The 22619-nt window shown below is 51.0% G+C and overlaps 1 protein-coding gene across 2 annotated transcripts in view; it reads left to right on the top strand.

Annotated features, from left to right (window-relative positions):
* The window catches only part of HIVEP3 (HIVEP zinc finger 3), a 304641-nt gene that overhangs the window by 213656 nt on the left and 68366 nt on the right, over nucleotides 1-22619 (top strand). For both annotated transcript variants that reach the window (XM_030964573.1, XM_030964574.1), the window contains one exon: nucleotides 15328-21009. In XM_030964573.1, coding sequence (XP_030820433.1) covers nucleotides 15895-21009 — 5115 coding nt within the window. In that variant the 5' untranslated portion in view covers nucleotides 15328-15894. The remainder of the gene's footprint in view (nucleotides 1-15327; nucleotides 21010-22619) is intronic.

Genomic DNA, 22619 nt, shown 5'->3' with positions numbered 1-22619 from the left:
ATAAGATACAATAAACAACCTTGAGACTGAGAACTGAAGAGCCCTGACTCCTTCTTCAAGCGCCAGGCTGGGAAAAGAGACTTTCCAACTCTTCTTGTGGTCACTCTGAGCAGCTAACGATCCTGACATCCCTGCAGCCCCCTGCCCTGCCCCGAGCTCTCTCTCAGGGCCCTGATCCCTCTCCTCCCTGAGCCTGTCCCCGCTGCTGTGTCCCCGCTGTGACACAAATGTCTCTGCAGACACCAGAACCCTCAGCTCCGTGCAGAAACCCAGACCTGAGCTCTGCTCCGTGCCTGTCAGGGCCTGCAGCCGTCCTTTATTTGATGCTCAGGCATCAAGCAGGAATGCTGGCCCCTGGAGAGGGTTTGGATTTTTTTTTTTTGTGCTTTTAATTTTTTTTTACCTTTCCTAAAGAGGCTGGAGGCAATTTCAGACTTGCCTCGTGTCCAAACATTGCTTTGCCCATGGAGGGAGAGGCAGAGGTCTTGTTCCAGCACTGGCTGCTTGTCCACAGGGTGGATTTAACAGGGAATTGTCCCTCCCTCACCCAAACCCAAATTCTTTGGGATTACTGAGGGGTCTCTGTGCTCAGGGCTGGTTTGCAGCAGCCCCTTGAAGAAGGAGTCGCTGTTAAAAGTTCAGGGCTGTGCTTGGTAAATGGTATTTGGGGGAAAAAAATATTGTTCTGTTCTGGGATACACGAGGAAAAGAACTGGGAATCCAGCTGTGAGGGTTGCTGGATTTCATCAAGGAATCTGAACAAAAATCCAAAAACTCCTCATGGCATTTCTCACACTGACCCAGCACAGTCAGAGGGGGCTGAGGATCCACTTGGCCAGCAGCTGATGCGTTTAAGTGTTTTTATTTGGTTTGCTTATTTATTTTTTTGATGCAGCCACTTAATCTCAAGTTCAGGTGTGTGGCTGCTTGTGACCTTTGAAGAATTTCTTGCTTGCCCTGAAATAATGGTTATTTTGGTGATGTCTCAGCTGTTCCATCAGAGATTTCATCCCAGGGAGGGTTTTTGAAGCATTCTTCTCCTCAGGGCTCTGCAGAGCATGAGGATTTTTGGATCAGTAGCTGAGTACATGAGTAATTTCTGGCTCTGGGTTCTCTGCAAATCTCAGATCTGTTTTTTTTTTAATTTCTTAGAAAAAGGTAACACACATTTAAATAAATATAACAGGTTGGATGTGTTAAGGAAAATATTTGTACCATTTTTGCTTGACAAACACATTTAAATTCTTTAAAAAATACCCCCAAGTGAATGTTTTGAAGCCTATTTTTTATTGAGCCCCGTGCTAAGCTGAAGGAATGTGATCTCAGATTTCCTGCATGTCTATCCACAGGGATGTATATCCACTGTCTTTGCTAGGGATGGCTTAAAAAATATTTATTTTCCTTGAAATCTTTAATATTTGACCTGCAGATCATTTCCTTGATGCCATTCCAGCTTTGAGCCGTGATGAGCTCAGCTGGGAAGTGCTGGGAAGTGTTTTCCAGGTATTTTTGGTCACCAGTGTGAGCTGGTTTCTAATTAAACAGAAGCTCACACCTTATCTCATTAGAGACACGATAACAAGCGTGCGCAGCACTGGCTGATCATCGGGAATGGATTCCCTGAGTCTGGCAGGGTCAGAAAAGGGGATTTTGTGTCACTGGATGGTCTCGTTCTCCTGGTCTGCACGGAGGTGGCACTTTGCTCCTGGTTTGGATTTGTTGGGATGATTTATCCAGGCCCTGCACGGGACCCGGCAGGTACAGCTGGAATATGGCCAGGAGGAACTGAGTGCACCTGGGACTGCTTTCCTTTGGATTCAGGGGAAGTTATGGAACTTTTGGCCTCAGTGGTGGCTCTGGGCGTCACCTCTCAATTTGCCACCTGCAGGTGCCTTCACCAGTAAATATGGACGACAAAAGGCCCCAAAATTGAGTTGTTTCTCATTAATTAAAGTTCTGGAATGTTCTGCCCGGGTAGGTGGTGGAGTCCCCATCCCTGGGGGTGTTTAACAAAGCCTGGATGTGGCACTGGGTGCCAGGGTTCAGTTGAGGTGTTGGGGCTGGGCTGGACTCAATGGTCTTGAAGGTCTCTCTCAACCCAGTGATCCTGGGAATTCTGGGAATTCTGTGATTCTGTGATTCTGTGAATCCTGCAGCTGCCCCAACCCTGGAAGGTCCCAGACCAGGTTGGAAACAACCTGGGGGAGTGGAAGGTGGGTGAGCTTTAAGGTCCCCCCAGCCCAAACCATTCCATGGTTCCATGAATCCATGCCCAAGTAGAAATCCAGCAGGTGGATGCAGCAAACACAAACCTTCCACATGAGCTCCTCCCTTGGTGGGTTCCCGTGGCCCCAAATGAAGATCCCTGTTCCCAAAGAGTGGGAGTGGGGTGAGGCTGGGGCGAATCCTGCCCATCCTTCACCCCAATCCCCTGGCAGCTGCTGGGGTGATCTCCCCTGTGTGGCTTTGTCCTCATGGCTGCATCCTGTTCCCATTTGGAGCCCTCAAATCCTTACAGGGATAAAGGGAAGGAAAATGTCAGGAAGCGGCACTGTCTGAAGAAATGGAGCAAGGAAAAGGCAGCACCAGGATTCCTGGGTTTTAAACTGGCATTTAAATCTTGGAATGGCTGTTCCACCCCAGGCAGGAGCCTCCAGGTTCTTACTTTGATATAGAATTGTTCAATTAATGATTATTTGTCCTGTAGCTTTGCTGGACTCTCAGTTTTGTCCCACCAAAGCGCAGAGCTCTTCCCCATCCAAATCCACCTCAGGTGTCCCAAAAAGCCACCCAAATCCACTGGAAGCAGAAGATGCTGGAAGAAATATTTGGCCAGGCTGCATCCCTGTGTCGGAGTCAGGAATTTCTGAGGGATGCCATGGGATTGAAAGGGTGGAGACTCCCTGGAGTGGAGGAGATCCTGTCTGGGGTTCTGAGCACGTGGAAAATCCTGCTCTGGGTTTTGTCCCGTGCCCCCAGCCAGTGCTGGTGCCGTGGATTCCTGAGGAACAGGTTTATGAGGGGAAAAACCAGAAGAGAGGAACACGCAGCCAATGGGGTCCCTACATAAATATTTGCCTTCATCTACAAGAAGGATCTGTTAAGAAGAGGCCAATCACCTGGAAATGACCCAAACCACGTTCTGCTGCTCGTTAAGCCCTGCCTGTTTCCCTGGCACAAGGTGTGTTTTTGTATGAGCAGACAAGGCAGTTCTGTGAGCCTGTGATGACAAGGGAGCAAACACTGCCCAGACTTGACTCTGCCCTCGCTGCAAAGCTCCCGACATTCCCTCCAAACTCAGTCATGCTTTCTCTCCCTTTCCTGTTAAACAAATGCATATCTTGATTTCGAGTTATTTGTGCTCTCTGTGTGCACTCCAGAGCTCCAAAAACACAAGGTTTTCCCCCCTGGATCTGGTGTGGGGAACAGCAGGATTTTCCAGGGGGGACAGGTCTTCACACCCTTCCCAGCTGTCTGAAATTGGGATCGGTCTAGAATTGCCTAGAATTGGGATTTGGCTTGGAATTTTTAACCAGAATTGCACATGGAGGTGTGTGTGTGTGTGCACAGAGAACTGGAGGATAAAAATATAGATGTATAAATAAATATACAAAAATAAATATATACATTAATATATATATGTACACATATAGATAAATAAATATATACAAGATATAAATAAAATAAATATGTCTATATAAAATATAATATCTATATTAAAATATAGATATATAAATAAATATATAAAAATAAATATATACATTAATATATATATACGCATATAGATAAATAAATATATACAAGATATAAATAAAAATAAATATGTCTATATAAAATATAATATCTATATTAAAATATAGATATGTAAATAAATATATATAGTAATGTTATATATATATATTTTTTATATATATATACACACATATAGATAAATAAATATATATAAGATATAAATATCCACAGTATCCTTTGGAAAGGAGGGGCTGGGTAAGGAAAATCTCCACCTTGTGCAGCTGGCTCTGCATTCCCTGGTGAATCCCTTTCCAGCAGCTCCACCTTGCCTGGGAAAATATTTACCTGGAGAAAAGCTGTGTTAATTAACCCAGCCACGGAGTGGGAGCACAGCAGAGGCTTTGTGGGGCTGAGGGTGGCACTGGGGACAGGCAGGGACTTGCTCGCGGTGTCACATTCGTATTTCTGGGTTTGTCACCGTTTCTGTTATGTGACAAAATGTAAATGAATGTCAGGATTTGCTCTCCATGAGGCTCTGGAAAAGGGAGATTTCCAGACTGAAGAAAGGATCAGAAACTCTGGGTTTGCCTGTAGGAAATAAGTGGATTATTTGTTTCTATTTCTGCCTTTCATTGAGGGTAGGGAAAAGCCCCATTGCCTTTGGTCCTGAATCAGCTGGGAAAATTTCCTTGTTGAATTTCCACTGAGATTCCAATTATTTTTTCATTTAAACAGAAATCTTTCAGCATCTCCTCTGTATATTTAATAAATAAGACCCAGACTGGCACAACACATCACTGTGTGTTCCTGCATCCAGAAAGTGGAAAATCTGATTTATTTTGATTTTCACACTTTCACAGGTGCAGAAATTCCCAAACAAAAAAAATATTGCCAAGCGAAAATGCTTTTGCACCATCCTAATGGAGACAATTTTTAATATATTTGTATTTTTGCGGTATTAATATATTTGCATTTTTACATTCTTTAGAGCACCAAGGAACTTGGTTAACACAAAGCTGGAATTCTGTCCATGAGGAAAGGGCAGCCTTGTGTGGTACTGCAGGGCAGCAGGGAAAGGGAAAATTCCTGCTCCTCCCTCCTGCATGCAAAGCAAACTGGCAGCTTTTTGTGATATCAGCTGGAAGGATCCCTTCAGTGGGGCTGAACAATAATCTCAGAGTCGGTTTTAATTCCATTCTGTTTAAATCTTATTGCACTTTGCTTAATTGCTTCTGCTTTGTCGTTAACGAGACAAAGAGCAGTTTGTGTAAGGGAAAAATTGTCGAGCAGCAGAGCTGGAATTTGCATGTTAAAAGTTTCCTTTTTTTATTGTTTTCATTGCCTTCCAATCCCTCGTTTGGTTTGGTTTTGTTCAGTCCTACAAAGCTGCTGTGCCCCGCAGGTGACATCACCGGGCTGGCTGTGTCCTGCCAGGGCATCCTTAGGGAAAACTCCCCTGGATCATGCCCAGGAAGGCTCTGCATGGGCAGGACCAGCCCTGATCACACATGGATGGGGCAGAACCTCCCTGCCCCAGCCCTCCAGCAGCCCGGGCACTTCTGCAAGCTGCCAAAAGGGTCCCTCTCTCAGGATATTTGCAAAACACACCAAAATTCCTCATTTTTCCCATTATTGCTCCAGCTCCCTAAGCAACCAGCGGTCAGGAAAGCGGGGACTGAGCCAAACAATGCAACCCATGGCACTTCTTGGGGGTTTTTGCTGGGTTTTTTTGTTTTTTTTTTTCCCAGTTATTTTCTTGAGTGAATCCTGAGGGGAATGCTACTCTCAGCATGGAATGCCAAATAAAGGAAAGGAAATGGCATTAATTCAGCTGGAGGGAACTTGGGAAAAGCTGCTTCTCCCTGGTGTTCCCCCGCTGTGGAGAGCCAGCAAAGGCTGAGTTACCACGAGCTGAAAAGGGCACATTTGCAACTTTACTGCAGAGCTTTCCCAGTGTCCTTGTTGGAACAAACTTCCGAGGGAAGCAGTGGAATCTCATCCCTGGAAGTGCTCAGAAAACGAGCGGCCATGTGCTTTGGTGTCTTGGTTTGGAAAGCCAGGAGTCTGCTGAGGAAGGCAGGAGCCTCCCCTGAAATGGAGAATGTAAACCCTCCCCACCCCTCTGAATTGCTATAAATTTTAAATTAAGGGGCTCTCAGGCAAAAATATGGGAGCAGGAATAACAGTTCTTTAATAGGGAAGAAAATAAAAGCATAAAATAAACAATGCCGTGAACTAAACCAACACTGGCAGAGTCAGAACCCAAGCTGACACCCTGTGGGTCAGGGTGCTGGCAGCAGTCCCATTGGAATTGTGGCTCAGCCCTCCTGCAGTGCCAGGGGTGGTTCTGCTGGAGCAGGGATCCTGGAGAAAGGTGCAGTCTCTGCCTCTGGAGATCCAGGGGAAGAGGCAGCTGCTGTTCCTCTGGGCAATCCAGTGCAGGAGCCGTGCTGGTGTTCCAGAATCTCCAGATTCTATCCGGGTAGGAATGCTTGGCTCCTCCCTCTGGGCTCCCATCTCCCAATGGGATGCTGTAGTTCTTATCAGCCATGCAGGACATTCAATGGCTGTTATCCGCCAGTGTCTCCCCAGTTGTGGAAGAGATAAGGAACACTGCCCACTTGACAGAAGACAACTGCCCCAGCTCTAACAGATGGGAAATAGATACAATTTGCTTGACAATCGAGAACATTTGGGAACATGGTGGGATTGGGTGGAAGGCTGGACTTGTCCTGGAGAGCTTTTCCAACATGAATAATTTGGTGTTTCTGTGGAAATCCTGCAGGAGTTACGCAGGCTGGTGTGGGGTCTGGATCCTGGGTGGTCAAATCCGTGTGGATAAAGCGCTGGGAATATGTTGGGAATGGGGATTAACTCGTTATTGCCACAGCCACAAGGTCCCTGCTGCTGCCTCCTGGCTGCCCTCAGCTCTGCTTTGGGGGGTCCTTCACTGGTCATCCCACCGGTGTGGCTGCAGCCCTCCTGCTGCTCCAGGAATTGTTCTCCTGGATTCCAGAGGAGAGGAGGCTCCAAATTGGTCCCTCACGGACAGCTCAGCCCAGGTGTGTGAGCAGCAGCTGCACCTGGGGCTGGCTGGGCTTCATTCAGGGCAGAGGAGATCAGAGAAGGGCTGGGACAGAGCTGGGGGGCTGCTTGAGCTCTGCTTCCCTCCCTGAGGGCTGGAATACAGGTTGGATACTAGGAAGAAGTTTTTTACGGAAAGAGTGATAAAGTTCTGGAATGTTCTGCCTGGGGAGGTGGTGGAGTCCCCATCCCTGGGGGTGTTTAACAAAGCCTGGATGTGGCACTGGGTGCCAGGGTTCAGTTGAGGTGTTGGGGCTGGGCTGGACTCGATGATCTTGAAGGTCTCTTCCAACCCAGTGATTCTGGGAATTCTGGGAATTCTGTGGATCTGTGTCGGGTTCCTGTGCTGGGAGTTTGGGATCTCAGCTCCTGCTGGAGCTGGGATTTGTGCTGGGCTTGAAGGATGAGCCAGGCTCTGGCACATCCCAGGGTCAGCTCCAGGCTGGGCTCTCCCTGACCCACTGCAGCTCCCAAACCAGGCTGGAAAATGGGCTTTTCTGGGAGCCCTGCTCATCCCAGCACTGCTTTCAGACCCCTCCAGAGTGCGGCCCAGGCTCAGAGCACCGGGTGGGTGTCTGCAATCTGCCCTCCGCTCTCCTTCTGAGCAGTCTGGCAGCCTGAGCTCTGCTGGGGTTCATCGTCCTGGCTCAGCTTCCCTTGGAGCTTTTCCCTGTGCTCCGTGCCAAGGCTGGAGCTCAGCCGGAGCAGGAGGAGCAGCAGGGCAGTGCCTGGTGTGGGGTCATCCTCCACCCTCAGCCGCAGAGCTGCTGGGGCAGCTCCAGTTCCCGGAAATGAAGGAGGCAGGATCAGCTTCCTGAACTGAATTCCCGAATGGAAGGAGCTCCCTCCATCTCGGGGGCTGGAGCTTGGGTGTGCCCTCTGCAGAAGGGTCAGATTCACCCTGGAGCAAGATCCAGGCTTCTCAAACTGGGAAATAATCTTAGAAAAATCCCTTCCTGTACCTGCCTTGGTGTGGTGTTGGAGATGTGGGCATCCATGGGCTGTGTGAGCATCCATGGGCTGTGTGAGCATCCGTGGGCTGTGTGGGCATCCGTGGGCTGTGTGAGCATCCATGGGCTGTGTGAGCATCCGTGGGCTGTGTGAGCATCCGTGGGCTGTGTGGGCATCCGTGGGCTGTGTGAGCATCCGTGGGCTGTGTGAGCATCCACGGGCTGTGTGAGCATCCACGGGCTGTTGGATTTTGGATGAGGGACACAGAGAAGGGAGCAGGGAGTGAGGAGCCAGTCCTGACTCCATGGGAATGGCCAGATTTGGTGTGTGAATCCATGGATTGGTGTGTGAATTCATGGATTTGTGTGTGAATCCATGGATTGGTGTGTGTGAAAGCATGGATTGGTGTGTGAATCCATGGACTGGTGTGTGAATTCATGGATTTGTGTGTGAATCCATGGATTGGTGTGTGTGAAAGCATGGATTGGTGTGTGAATCCATGGACTGGTGTGTGAATTCATGGATTTGTGTGTGAATCCATGGATTGGTGTGTGAATCCATGGATTTGTGTGTGGATCCATGGATTGGGGTGTGAATCCATGGACTGGTGTGTGTGAATCCATGGATTGGTGTGTGCATCCATGGATTGGTGTGTGTGAATCCATGGATTGGTGTGCATGAATCCGTGGATTGGCGTGTGAATCCATGGATTGGTGTGTGTGAATCCATGGACTGGTGTGTGTGAATCCATGGATTGGTGTGTGAATACATGGATTGGTGTGTGTGCATCCATGGATTGGTGTGTGCATGCATGGATTGGTGTGTGAATCTGTGGATTGGTGTGTGTGAATCCATGGATTGGTGTGTGAATCCATGGATTTGTGTGTGGATCCATGGATTGGTGTGTGCATCCATGGATTGGTGTGTGTGCATCCATGGATTGGTGTGTGTGCATCCATGGATTGGTGTGTGCATCCATGGATTGGTGTGTGAATCCATGGACTGGTGTGTGAATCCAAGGATTTCTGGGTGTCCATGGAAGCAAATCTAGTCAGTATCCAAGGAGAGGCTCATCCAGGGAGGGTCAGGGCTGTGGGATCGACGCCTTCCCACTGCAATCCTGAGGTTGAGCAGGAATCACAAACTCCCTCTCAACTGCAGTTGTCCCTTCCTTCTGTTATTTTTTCCCCACTCCTGTGGTTTGAAGGGATGCAGAAACATTCTGGGAGGTTTCTCAATCCCTGGGTTCAAGCAGGGGAGTCTCTGCAGGGGAACGCCTTTCCAGGGAAAGGCCATTCCTGCCTTCCCTGTGCTCAGGGCTCGTGGCCTTGGATGGAATCACTGCTCACCACGAGTTGCCTCCCCGTCCTGGGATGGGCAGCCTGGAGTGGTCAGTCCTGGGGAATTCTGAAGGAATCATTAGGCAGGAGTGGTTTAAAAATATTAAACAGCGACTTCTAAATAGTGAGAAGGGAGAGCAGCAGGGATTTGCACAATCCCATGGAGGAAATGAGCTGGGAATGCTCAGAATTCCTCACAGGCACTGGACCTCGAGGGTCATCTTGAATGTCTCTAAAAAAATTGATTTTCTTGAATTTTAGTTGCCAGAAAACAGGATCAGTGTCCTTATAAATGTGAGAAACCCCTGAGAAGCCCTCTGGAATAAGGGAGTGCCTGCAGGGGCAGGAGCCAGGCTGCAAATCCCACTTTTAGTGATGGAAACGGAGCAGCAGGAGCTGGGAGGGAGCTGGGGCTGCCTGGAGGCTGAGCCAGGGCCCTGTCCTGCCTGGGCAGAGCCAAGTGCTGCTCCAAGGAATTCATGGAAGTGCTGCTGCTTTGCTCCATACCTGCCTTTCCGTGGCTCCCCAGGCTGCACAGGGCTTGCTGCTTTTTTTTTCTTCCTCCCCCCACTTCTAGTTTTGATGGTGATATTTCTGGGAATATTTAGCTCTCAAATATGCAGATTTTGCAATAATTTCTCTGTTGTGACTCAAATGCTTTTCTGGAAAGCCTCTTTGAAGTGATGAAATTCTCTAGATTAACCCTTCGCCTTGAATAAACGCAGAGTTGGGTTCGTTCATCTTTTCCTCAGTGCCCCTCTCTGCCTGGAAAGGTGGGAGGGAAAACTGCAGAAACCCTCGGGGATAAAAATAAAAAGTGAATAAGCACAAACTTTTAATCCTGGATTTTTTTAATGAGCAGAGAAAGTCTCCTGGCTGCCTCCCCATCTGTTTCCTGTTAAGAGGATCCCTCTTTATCTCCGTGGGTCTCTCCCTTCCCAGAGGATCCCAGCCGCCCCAGGCCCCCAGTGCTGAGTCACAGCCCAGCTGTGGAACAGGGAAGTGTCCCCATCTGGAAATGGGGACTCACTCAGAGATGAACTTGCCCAGTTTCACACAGGAAATGTGTAACCAAAGTGGGAACTGAACCCAAATCTCTCCAGTTTAGCCCTGGGTTTTCTTCTCCCCTCAGCGATCCACGGCAGCTCAGCAGATGTTGATCAAATCTGAGGGCCCAAACATGTGAATTCCAGAATCCTGGAATGGTTTGGGTTGGAAGGACCTTAAATCCCACCCAGTGTCACCCATGCCGTGGCACTGGAAAGATCCCAGTGTGCCAGGTGCTCCAGCCCCAATGCCCGGCCTGGCCTTGGGCACTGCCAGGGCTCCAGGGGCAGCCACAGCTGCTCTGGCAATTCCAGCTCAGCCCCTGCCCAGCCTGCCAGGGAACAATTCCCAATTGCCAAGATCCCATCCAGCCCTGCCCTCTGGCACTGGCAGCCATTCCCTGGCTCCTGTCCCTCCATCCTTGTCCCCAGTCCCTCTGCAGCTCTCCTGGAGCCCCTTCAGGCCCTGGAAAGGGATCTCAGATCTCCCCAGAACATTTTATCCTTTTATTCAGCTGAACACCCCCAGCTCTCCCAGCCTTTCCTCACAGGAAAGGTGCTGGGAGGTGTTGGGAGGTCAGTGGAAGGTGGGTGTGGACCAACTCAATGATTTCCTTGAAACTAAAGACGTCTAAAGGCAAAACTCAAGACTAAATAAGAACTTTGGAGGAAGGGCTGGGCCAGGAGGAGAAATAACTGATCCATGAGGGGGAATAGCTGGGCCAGGAGAAGGAATCCCTGGGTCAAACGAGGAATACCCGGTTCAGATGAGGAATATCTGATCCAGAGGAGGAATACCCAGTTTAGATAAGGAATACCTGGGCCAGGAGGAGAAATACCTGGGTCAGATGAGGAATTCCTGGGCCAGAAGGAGGAATATATAGAAATACCTTGGCCAGCAGTGGGAATACCTGGTCTAGGAGATGGAATAGAGGGGGAGGAGGAACACCTGGTCCAGGAGGGGAATAACTGCTCCAAGGGAAGGGATAACTGGGCCAGGAGAGGGAATGCTTGGGCCAATCAGGAGAAATACCCAATCCAGGAGGAGAAAAACTGTTGAGATTTATCTTCTTTTCTGCCAGGGTCGGGATTAAATGTGTGAGATGGCATTTCTTGTTGGGACTCAGATGTTTGTTAGTTCTTATCTCTGTCACAGTCCCACAAACCCTGAGTTCTGCAGCACTTCACTCTCACACACTGAAAAGGGAGCCCCATCTCTCTCTCTACAAGGCCTTTTAAGGATAAACTGTCCAATTAAGAAATGACAACTAAATTATTTTCACTTTTAACCCAATAACCAATCACACGTGGCCCTCAATGGGGACTTTTTATTCAATTACACAAAACCACCCAAACCCATGGAGGAGAAGGAGAAGGAGAAGGAGAAGGAGAAGGAGAAGGAGAAGGAGAAGGAGAAGGAGAAGGAGAAGGAGAAGGAGAAGGAGAAGGAGAAGGAGAAGGAGAAGGAGAAGGAGAAGGAGAAGGAGAAGGAGAAGGAGAAGGAGAAGGAGAAGGAGAAGGAGAAGGAGGTCCAGCCTCCACCCCAAGTATCCATCTTGCTCCATATCTATTACTATACTCTAAACCCCAAACTCTGAGTTTCCCACCCTGTGATCTCACACACTTCTATCCAAACTCCACACCCACAATCCCAGCTCTGTCATTCCATTCTGGAAGCTTCTCCACGGCCTCAGGTCAGTGCAGTGTTCTCTGGGGGTCAGTGCCTGGCAGCACAGAAAGTCCCAAATTCTCTGTACCCAGGGTTCCAGCAGAAGCCCTGGGCTGGAGGAGCAGAGCCCGCAGTGCTGTTTGCTCTGCGCGTTGGTGTCACTCCAGGGAGGTGGGAGCACCCCAGGGCTCTGTTTGTGCCCTGCTGTGGTTACCTGGGCCTGTCTCCAGCAGGGCCCTGGCTGCTCCTGCAGAGGTGGAACTGCAGGATCTGCACACCCTGAGCCCAGCCTGCTCTTCCTTCCACAGGCTGAGCTCAGCCCTGGGCAAACAAGAGGGGGACACCACCAAAGCTCCACTCTGCCCATTGCACTGTGAGTAACCTCTGCTTTCTCCACCTTGGCTGCTCTCCCTGCCCTTTGCAGTGGGCTCCACCTGCGAGCAGGACCTGCTTTTCTCTTTGTCCAATTTATTTTGCTTTCACTTCTATTAATTGGAGAAATTTCTGACTGAGTCCTCCCAGTGCTCCATTTTTATATTTCTGTGTCCAGTTCTGGTCCCTCAGTTTGGGAAGGACTTTGAGATGCCTGAGAGCATCCAGAGGGGGCAACGAGGCTGGAGAGGGGCTGGGAACACAAACCCAGACATGCCGTGGCAGCAGCTGGGATCCGTGTGCCCCATAATCCATGGGGCTTTCTCCTTTAGGATTTGCTGTCATTGTTCCAGTGCCACGCTCAGGATGCTGAGGGAAAGAGAGAATGGAAATGGTGAAGGGTTGGTTGTAGAATCATGGAATATCCTGAGTTGGAAGGGACCAAGGATGATCAACCTGCCCCAAACAACCCCACCCTGGCCATCCCTGCAGCGCTGCCCAAATTTCTCCCCCATCCTTCATCTCCCCCATCCCTCACTCTCACACAATCATGGAATGTGCTGAGCTGGAAGGGACCCACAGGGATGATCAATGCCAAAGCCAAACCCTGCCCAGAGCCCCCAGCAAGCCCAGCCTGGGCATCCCTGGAGCTCTGGCAGCCTCGGGGCCGTGCCCATTCCCTGGGCAGCCTGGGCAGTGCCAGCACCCTCTGGGGGAAGAACCTTGCCCTGAGCTCCAGCCTGAGCTGCCCTGGCCCAGCTCCAGCTGTGCCCTGGCTGCTGTCCCTGGCCTAGAGCAGAGATGGGAGCTGCCTCTCATGAATTTCCCCTTTTCTTCCTCCTTCCCTCTGGATCCTTAGTGCAGAAACCCTCCCAGGCTTCATTTTTTTTCTCCCAGTTTTTGTTGCACTGTTAAATTTCCCTTTGGGAAGTCTCAGCCTGGATTAACTGCATCCAGCCAGGAGAATTATCCTTTGCCACTGGCATTTCAGGAGCCTCATTCCCAGTAATGGAATAAAGATGTCCAGAGTAGCCTGGACTGGCCTGGAATGGCCCTGCTTGCTGCTGTGGGCAGCCAGGTGTGTTTGTTTGTTGGCTTGTTCTTGAATAGTGCAGAATTCCTAAAAAATAAAAATCAGCTGGGGCCCATGTGTTCAGCAGAGGAGAATGAGGATGGTCTGAACATTTGGGTTGGTATTGAATTAACTCAAGAATTTTCTTTGCAAGCATAATTATTAAACATTTAGGAATTTATATGTGGCCTATAGGAGAAAATTCAGTATTATAATGTTGTCCAGGTTGAGTTGGGAATTCTTAAACGTGAATATATGAATTTGTGGCAGCTCATTCTGTTCTTGCTGAAAAAAATCCCTGCTTAAATCCACTTCTACCCAGTTAATGTTCTCTGTCCCTGCTTAAATCCAATTCTCCCAGGTTAAAAAGCTCAGTGTGTCACGAGTGGGGCAAACCCCAGCAATCTGTGCAGAAATCAAGGTGATAAATCAGCTCCACGAGTGCCTTTGATCTTAAATAAATGCTGGGCTCAAAGTCTAGCCCAGACCACGGGCAGGGTTAGTCAGCACTGAGGGCTCTCTGAAAAGGGGTTTCAAAATGTAATTAAATCCTTCTCCCAGCAAGGAGCCTGATTCCCTCAGCAAGTCAGGGCAAGAGCAGGTGCTCTGCAGGTCCTGGGAAGGGTTGAAGCTGGTGCTGGAAGGGAGCAGGACCTGGATTTGAGGGAAAAAAGGTGAAGTTCAAGGCTAGAACTGATTTTGTGTCAATTCCCTGAGGTGTGGTGTCACAGGTGGACTTATCCAGTCAGTAAAAAATGACATCTCAGGGGAACCCGTGTCCCTGAACTGAGCCCCTCATGGGGGATCCATTGTCCCCACTGGGTCCCTGCCTCTCTCCATGAGGGAGATGTGTCCCAGGACTTGCACCCTCCATTTGGCCGTGTGAGGTGACACTTTTCAGAGAGTTTGTGTTGTGTCCCAGGTGTCCCAGTATCACTAGACTGCTAAATTCAGCTAAATCCCCTAAACTCCAGGTTCCTTTTCTCACTGAGCCCACGCGGTTGTAGGAGTGAATGAGCAGTGAGGAGTCCTTGGAGGACTTTGTGGATTCTCCTGCTGGTTCTCCACCCTTCAGGAGGAAGCTGGGCCATCGCTGAGCTCAAATCTCAGTCCCCTGCTCCTCCCCGCTCTGCTGGACTGGCACTTCAGCCCCATCCCCAGGGAACACAGGGTTTGGAATAATTTCCTCTAATTAATGCAGTGTAATCCTGTCCTAGCAAGGCACCGCACCACAGGGCAGGCAATACCTTCAGAAAGAAGGATAATAATTTATTTGTCATTATAAATCACACCTATCAATTAATTTCATTTAGAAAACACCTCCCTTCTTTTCCTTCAGAGCATCCCACCCCTTTCCATTCCATCTCCTGGAGACACTGGCTGATTCCAAAGTGGTCAGGGTGCAATTCCAGTGCAATTCCCTGCCGGAGTGTCCCATCAGGAGCTGTGTTTGCTCAGGGTGGTTAATGGGGTTTGATAGAAACAGCCCACGATGACACCCCACGTGTGTGTCACAGAAATTGGATTTGCACCTTTGTTTGGTGACAAAAGGCAGGAAATTAAAGAGGCAACAGTTCAATAAAAGCTCCTCTTCACCTGCCTTTGTTGTAGGTGACACTGAAGATTAGCACAGCTCAAGAGCAGCTTTTATCCAGACAAGATGCCTTGTTATTTGTCAGGGATGTAAGAAGTGTGAGGCAGGGCTTTGGAGTCAGTCGGTTTGGAAGGAAAATACAATTATACAAACTTTAAACCCCTGAATGTTTGCAGGAGATTAGGAGGAACTCCAGTTTGAAAGTGTTTTAATTCATTTTTCCAAATTGTGTCTGTTTCAAGTTCCTGTCTTTGGTTGCTGCCAGGTTTTGTGAGCATTAAACCGAGTCCCTGAGGTTTGCCTGAGCGCAATTTATGTTTAGGTTTAGGCAGACATTCAATGAGTTGTTCTGAATTATTTGTGTACAAAATATTTACTGTTAACCCCCGAATGAGCAGCGGTTAATTACTTACACACAAAAGCTAAAGAATTTTTTTTGTCTCTTTTTCTTTTGTATGTAATTACAGAAATGTGGGAAATACTTTTCCAAGGCTTTTGAACTCCAAAGTGGAACAGAAGGAAGACACAGGGGGACATCCACCGTTCAGTGTTATTTTCCTTGCACAGGAGAGAGAGAGAGAGAGAGAGAAGAAAAAAAGGATCTTTCTGAGATGAGCACTAAAGTCTCAAGTTTTCAAAGGTTTGCATAACAAACAAGAGACACATTGTGGGTTGCATCTTGACTTTGAAGGCTTGCCACTGTCAACTGAAATAAAATGGCAAGGTTTAAAGCCTTAACCAAGTTCACAAGGAAAATATTTGGACTGAAAGTTTTGGAAAGTTTTCTCTCTTTGAAGTAGTTTGTCATGTGTTACCAATGTGAACTTTATTGACCTTGAAACGTTTTTTTTTTTGAATCAAATAGCAACTAGTGACACTTTAGTCAAATCTTAAATCAACAACCATCTCCTGGCGGCTCCAGCTTCGTAGCAAATGCAGGCAAAACAGGGAATCTACAGAGGAGACCTTTATTATTCCTAAATGAAGCCTGCCAAAACCTTCCCGAAATAGCATTCAAAGACCCTTTTAAGGTCATGGATCCTGAACAAAGCCAGAAGAGCACAAAAAAGGCTGAGGAAAGTCCAAGAAAGAGGCTTCCCAAAGGAGAGGCTTTCCAAGGCAGTATTTCATCCCCAACTACGTACCAGGGCAGCTCTGCTCCTTCCCAAGGAACCCCTCTCCGAGATATCATCTCGCAGCAGCACTTTTCCGGCTCTTTGCCCGTTCCACGAGAGGAGCCTCAGGAGAAGCCCAGCCACCAGAAACAAGCCAAGCCCTCCTCCTTTGACCACCCCACCCACGTCCCGCAGCTTCAGCAGCACGCACTGGCACCAGCATTTATGTCCCCGGGGAAGCCGGAGCATGTCCTGGAAGGTCCCACATGGCAGCTAGTTGATCCAGTCAGGCCAGGGCCCTCCGGCTCCTTCCCGTCCGCCGGGCTGCACGCCCACCACGGCCAGCTCCTCCCATCCCACTCGCCCATCATTCCCACCGAGGACATGCCGGCCGTGCAGAAGGTCTTCATCCCCCGCCCTGCCCAGGTGTCCCTGAAGCAAGCTGAGGAGGTGCACAAGAAGGAGAAGAAGCCCCAGAAGCCAGGCAAGTACATCTGCCAGTACTGCAGCAGGCCCTGCGCCAAGCCCAGCGTGCTCCAGAAACACATCAGGTCCCACACGGGCGAGAGGCCCTACCCTTGCATTCCATGCGGCTTCTCCTTCAAGACGAAGAGCAATCTGTACAAACACAGGAAGTCCCATGCTCACCGGATCAAAGCTGGGCTGGCCTCAGGGATCGGAGCAGAGATGTACCCCTCGAGCCTGGAGATGGAGCGCATCGGTGGGGAGGACTTCGAGGAGCCGACGGAAGGGGAGAGCACAGACTCGGAGGAGGAGACAGCGGCGATGTCGGGGCACACCGTGGAGCTGTCGCCCAGGCAGAAACACACCCTGCTCTCCAGCAGCCTGCTGAGCGCAGGGAGCCAAGGCTCCAGCCACGACCGCTGCTCACTGTCCCATTCCAGCATGTCCCAGTCCCTCGAGGACAGCTCCCAGTTTGTGGAGCCGTCGTCGGAGCACGCCCTGAGCCATAAGTCCGAGGACACCCACACCATCAAGCAGAAGCTGGCGCTGCGCCTGAGCGAGCGCAAGAAGGTGATCGACGAGCAGGCATTCCTGAGCCCCGGCAGCAAAGGCAGCACGGAGTCCGGGTACTTCTCCAGATCCGAGAGCGCGGAGCAGCAGATCAGCCCTCCCAACACCAACGCCAAATCCTACGCCGAGATCATCTTTGGGAAGTGTGGGAGGATTGGGCAGAGGACGGCGGCGCTGGCTGCAAACACAACCCAGGGGTTCCCACACCTGTCCGGCGATGAGAAGCCCAGCATGGTCCCGTTGTCTGTGCCTAGAACACAGGTGATCGAACACATCACTAAGCTAATTACCATTAACGAAGCTGTTGTGGATACCAGTGAAATCGACAGCGTGAAGCCCAGAAGAAGCTCTCTTTCTAGGCGTAGCAGCATTGAATCCCCAAAGTCTGGTGCGTACAGAGAACCGTTTCAGTTCGATATCAAGTCTGGCTCCAGCAGCCAGCTGGATGCAGCGAAAGTGTTGGCATCCCACGGTGAAAAAATGAAGCCCGAACAATCATTGTTGTCACTTCAGCAATCCCACAGTGCCACAGAGACAGTGCCTCTCCTAAGAAGCCACTCAATGCCTTCTGCTGCATGCACTATAAGCTCCCCACACACCTTTAGAGGTAGCTACTCATTCGATGATCACATCATGGAGCCGGAAGTCTTAAGCCGCAGCCAAGCGTTCTCCTCGCACCCTCGAATGCTAAAACGCCAACCAGCTATCGAGCTACCCTTGGGAGTGGAATACATCTCGGAGGAGGTTGGCTCTGCCAGCAAAGAAACTGTTCCCAAACCTCCCGAGGAGCCTGAAACCAAGGAAAGCGATCTTACCAAAAAGTCCCGCAAGGGCCCGAAGGCGAAAGGGTTCATGTATGAGTGCAACGTGTGCGGCGCTCGCTACAAGAAAAGGGACAACTACGAGGCCCACAAGAAGTACTACTGCTCAGAACTGCAGCTCTCCAAGCCCCGCTCTGCCACGTCCCACACCTCCTCAGAGCCGGAGAAGAGCACGGCGGATCCCGACGTGTGGCCTCAGATGATGCATTACAAGCTGGGCAGCACCTTGGAGCTCACCCCGCTGCGCAAGAGGCGGAAGGAGAAGAGCCTTGGGGATGATGAGGAACCTCCATCTTTCGAAATGTCTGACACCCCTTCCTCCAGCACCGGCCCAGGCACTCAGTTTGCAAACCTGGCCTCGTCTGAGGTGGCTCTAAACCTGACCCGCGAATCCATGAAGTCACCAGCAGACTCGGGAAAATCCGCACCTTCCGAGGCCAGTGCCAGCTTCCATTCCAGGAACACCAAACCAGCTTCGAGCGCGGAGGGCAAGGAGAGGAGAACAACCTCCAAGGAGATCTCTGTCATCCAGCACACGAGCTCCTTTGAGAAGTCAGACTCCATCGAGCAGCCCAGCAGCTTGGAAGAGGACAAGCCCCTGTCCCAGTTCCCATCTCAGCCCATACCCCAGCACAGCCGCCCCCCTCACTCCCTGCAGCCCAGGCTGGTCCGCCAGCCCAACATCCAGGTCCCTGAGATTCTGGTCACGGAAGAGCCAGACAGACCAGAAACAGAGCCAGAACCTCCTCCTAAGGAGCCAGAGAAAACCGAGGAGTTCCAGTGGCCACAGAGGAGCCAGACTCTTTCCCAGCTCCCTGCGGAGAAGCTCCCACCCAAGAAGAAGCGGCTCCGGCTGGCAGAAATGGCCCAGTCCTCCGGGGAGTCCAGCTTTGAGTCCGTCTCTCTCACCCGGAGCCCCAGTCAGGAGAGCAGCCTATCCCACGGCTCCAGCCACTCCGTCTCCTTTGACCGGGATGACCACACCAAGCCAGAGTCGAGTAGCCAGCCCTCCGAATCCCACCCAAAACCTCCTGGCGTTGGCTCCCATATGCTGATGGTCCCCAGCCACCATCACCATTCCAGGGAAATGCGGAGATCTGCTTCCGAGCAGACGCCCAACGTGTCCCACCCTTCCCAGATGTCAGAGACTCGCAGCAAATCCTTTGACTACGGGAGTTTGTCATCCACTCCTGCCTCCACCCCTGGCCCCTCCACCTCCTCAGCCCCCCAGGAGAGGAGGAAATGCTTCCTGGTGCGGCAGGCGTCCCTCACCAGGCACCCCGAGCACGAGCCAGACCCGGCCCCGCTGGGCTGGCCGGACACGGAGGATCCAGCTCCTTCTTCAAGTAAATCTCCTGCTACGAGTTTGCCCCATCAGCCGACCACGTCCTCCCCTTTGCCCTCTCACGGCGCCTACCCGAGTGACAAGAGCCAGCCAAAGGACAGCCCCGAGCCATCCTACAGCCCGCCATACACAGAGGCTCTGCAGGTGTTCCACCACCCCGTGCCACAGCTGACGCTGCACGAGAAGCACTTCATGGCCCCTCAGGTTTCCATATTCCCCTACCAGCACCTCCTGCCACAGCCGGGGCAGTCTGCAGAGCTCTTCGCTGCACACACCATGTCTGACATCCTCTCTGCCCAGTTCTCCATGCCTCAGATCCCTCCCTCCATATTCCAGACCCCGCCGCTGCCCCTCCCACAAACGCTCATCCACCCGGGCCCGCTCCACATCGCTCCTCCCTTGATGTCTCACCCCGCCGAGGTGTCCTTCAGGCACCCTTCGTTCCTGCCCGTGCACTACCCTGGCTCCTCCCCGATCCCCTCAGCCTTCTTCCTGCCTCTCCAGTCCCAGTTTGCCCTCCACTTGCCAGGTGATGCTGGTGGACATTTGCCACAGCTCAAATCCAGTTTGTTCTCAGCAGCAGGAAGCTCCAGCCTGTCCCCGTGCACGGATTATGACTCGGACAGCAGGTTGCACCCTCTGACCTGCACAGCGAGTCCCGCGCTCTCTGTCACCGTGACCCAGCTCGTTGTCCCCACCCGGACAGAGCCCATGGTGTCCCTGGTTGTCCCCGTCCGCATCCAGACCAACATGCCCTCCTACGGCAGCGCCATGTACACCACGCTCTCCCAGATCCTGGTCACGCAGTCCCAGTGCAGCTCCTCCACCATCGTCCTCCCCAAATTCGATGACCGCCAGCCCAAGGGCGCCCTGGTGTGCAGCGCTGATGTCCACGGGCTGGGGTTTGACCTGGCCCAGATGATCACAGAGGAGCAGAGAAGCCTTTTCCAGAGCCCATACCTGAGAGTTCCCCTGCCCTTACCGGAAAGAAAGGGCTACATGCCCCTCACCTGCCCCTCAGACAGCGTCCTCGGCCTGGAAGGGGGCCCTTCCACGGTTGGGGGGAGCAAAAGGATGCTGTCCCCAGCCGGCAGTTTGGAGCTGACGATGGAGACACAGCAGCAGAAGAGAGTGAAGGAGGAGGAAGTGTCTGAAGCAGAAGAGAAGCTGGAAGTGGTGAAGCCACCCAGTGCAGCAGAGGAAGGGAAAAAGCAGGATAAATCTCACTTCCTTGCAGAAAGCCAAGACAGGGTGGAGGTTGAGACACCACCCGGCGTGTCCGTGGAGCAGTCGGAGCCAAAGGAAACCCCGAGCAGTTCCCAGCAGGCAGCGTCCCGGCCGGGCTCCCCGAGCTTTGAGGCACTGCCGGAGTACGAGCAGCCAGCTGGCAAACAGTTCCTCAGCCAGGAGCCTCTGCAGCCCGTCAAGAAGGAAGACTCCAAAGAACCGGTGGAGCAGCCTCCACCAACCCCTGCCAGCACTGCCCCCGTGCCTGAGGGCGCCGCCGGCGCGGGGAAGGCTCGGGAAGGCACTGACACCAAGAAGGTCCTGCAGTTCCCCAGTCTCCACACAACCACTAATGTCAGTTGGTGCTATTTGAACTACATCAAGCCAAATCACACCCAGCAAGCGGATGGGCGCTCCTCGGTGTACGCCAGCTGGTGCATCAGCCTCTACAACCCCAACCTGCCCGGGGTGTCCACCAAGGCAGCCCTGGCCCTGCTGAGGTCCAAGCAGAAGGTGAGCAAGGAGACCTACACCATGGCCACCGCGCCACGGCCCGAGGCGGGCAGGCTGGTCCCGGCCAGCTCCAGGAAGCCCAAAATGACCGAGGTAATGCAATCCTATCTCTTTCTCCTGATCCATTTGGATGCGTGGGTAGCGGGGGCTGAGGGCCGGGGCGTGGCTGTGCTCAGCGTGGTCGGGGTTTACTCGTCCCGCTGGCGCTGTGGGAAGCGCCTGTTCTCGGTGAAACTCTTAGAGTGAAGAGCCCAAACCCCACAGAAAGCCCAACCCAGGAGGCAGGAGAGCCTGCTCCCAGGCCAGGTTTCTGTTCTCCAGTTCCTACTTGCTTTGTAGCCCAAAAAGTAGGAATCACCACCACCACCACCACCCCACGAGCCACCACAGCTCCAGCACAAAGGATTAGACTTCATTTGCATTTGTCTTGATATTTCAAACAGCTTTACAACTTTCTTTCTTTTTTTTTTTTTTTGTTTAAACGCTGTTATAATTCCCTGCATTTTGCATGTTAGAAATGAAGCAAAAGGATTACCTTGGGGAAATGGGATTCTGTCTGGTTGTGCATCTGCTCATCTCACATTAATGAACATGGAGAGGCATGCTTAAAAGTATTTAAAAAATATTAAAAGGAGATTTGCAAGTGTATTTAGGCCCCTGAAGAAGCACAAAGGCTGACGGTGACATTTATAAAAGTGCCTCAGCGGGTCAGACACGTTTTGTTAAACATCCCTGTGGTTTGGTCCATTTGGTCCATAGCTGTCCACCTGTTTTTCCAGGTATTTAAGGATATTTTATGCCTGGTTTTAGAGTTAAGACTTCACAGTGGCTTCCCAGGGGCAGGGCTCCCCCAAGGCATTGCCCACACAGGCACAGAATTCTTAAGACCCTCCTGAGCTGCCTAATTTTATGTATCTCATTTTAAAGCCAGACTTTACCCTTCCTGCTTAATGCTGAACCAAACAGATCCCTTTAATCCAGATCATGTTCATGTAGATTAGCAAACAGAATTGCTCTAAAGATTTTGCAATTTGATATTCATCTCAAGTCAATTTATATTGATGGATTATTCATTTTATTTCTGTGTCATGAAATGAACTCTGAATATTAAATTTATCATAATCGCTGCTGCAGCTGCTGCTTATAAATATGTCTTAAAATACACAGTAGAATCACTTTGATTCAATAAATCTTTATTTCTATTCAGCATTTCCATCACTCTCCTGCAGAAATCCAAGAGACAGATTTCTAGGGACAACGGGGGCAGATAATTACCTGAGCAGTGCAATAACCACGCTGAGATTTATGCACTATTTCTCCAAGGGTTTTATCCGAGTGGTGCCACAGCACCCTGGGTTTCAATCCCTAAAGGAAGTGCCTGTGCTGCTCTGAGCCCTGCTCTTTGCCATGGTGCTAACACCCACACCCAGTGAGTGTCCAGAGGTACCAGACCTTCCCGCCCTGAAGGGAAGGGTTAAACAGGGGTTAAAAGGTTCAGCCCTCACTCATCCAAACCCACATTTCACTGCATGCATTGCCCCCAAAGCCTCTAAACCCCCTCAGCCAACCCCTCCAAGCTGCCTGGCAGTGCAGGTTCAGGTCCCCATGGCTCAGTTTGTGAAGAGCTCACCCTGCCCAGCTCACCTGGAACCAGTGGATCCCAAATCCAGCCCTCCTCCCATGTGGCTGGCAGAGCCCTGAGA

Source organism: Camarhynchus parvulus, chromosome 23 (assembly GCF_901933205.1).
Source record: "Camarhynchus parvulus chromosome 23, STF_HiC, whole genome shotgun sequence".
NCBI classification, from domain to species: domain Eukaryota; kingdom Metazoa; phylum Chordata; class Aves; order Passeriformes; family Thraupidae; genus Camarhynchus; species Camarhynchus parvulus.
This window is presented reverse-complemented; position numbering and strand designations above follow the sequence as displayed.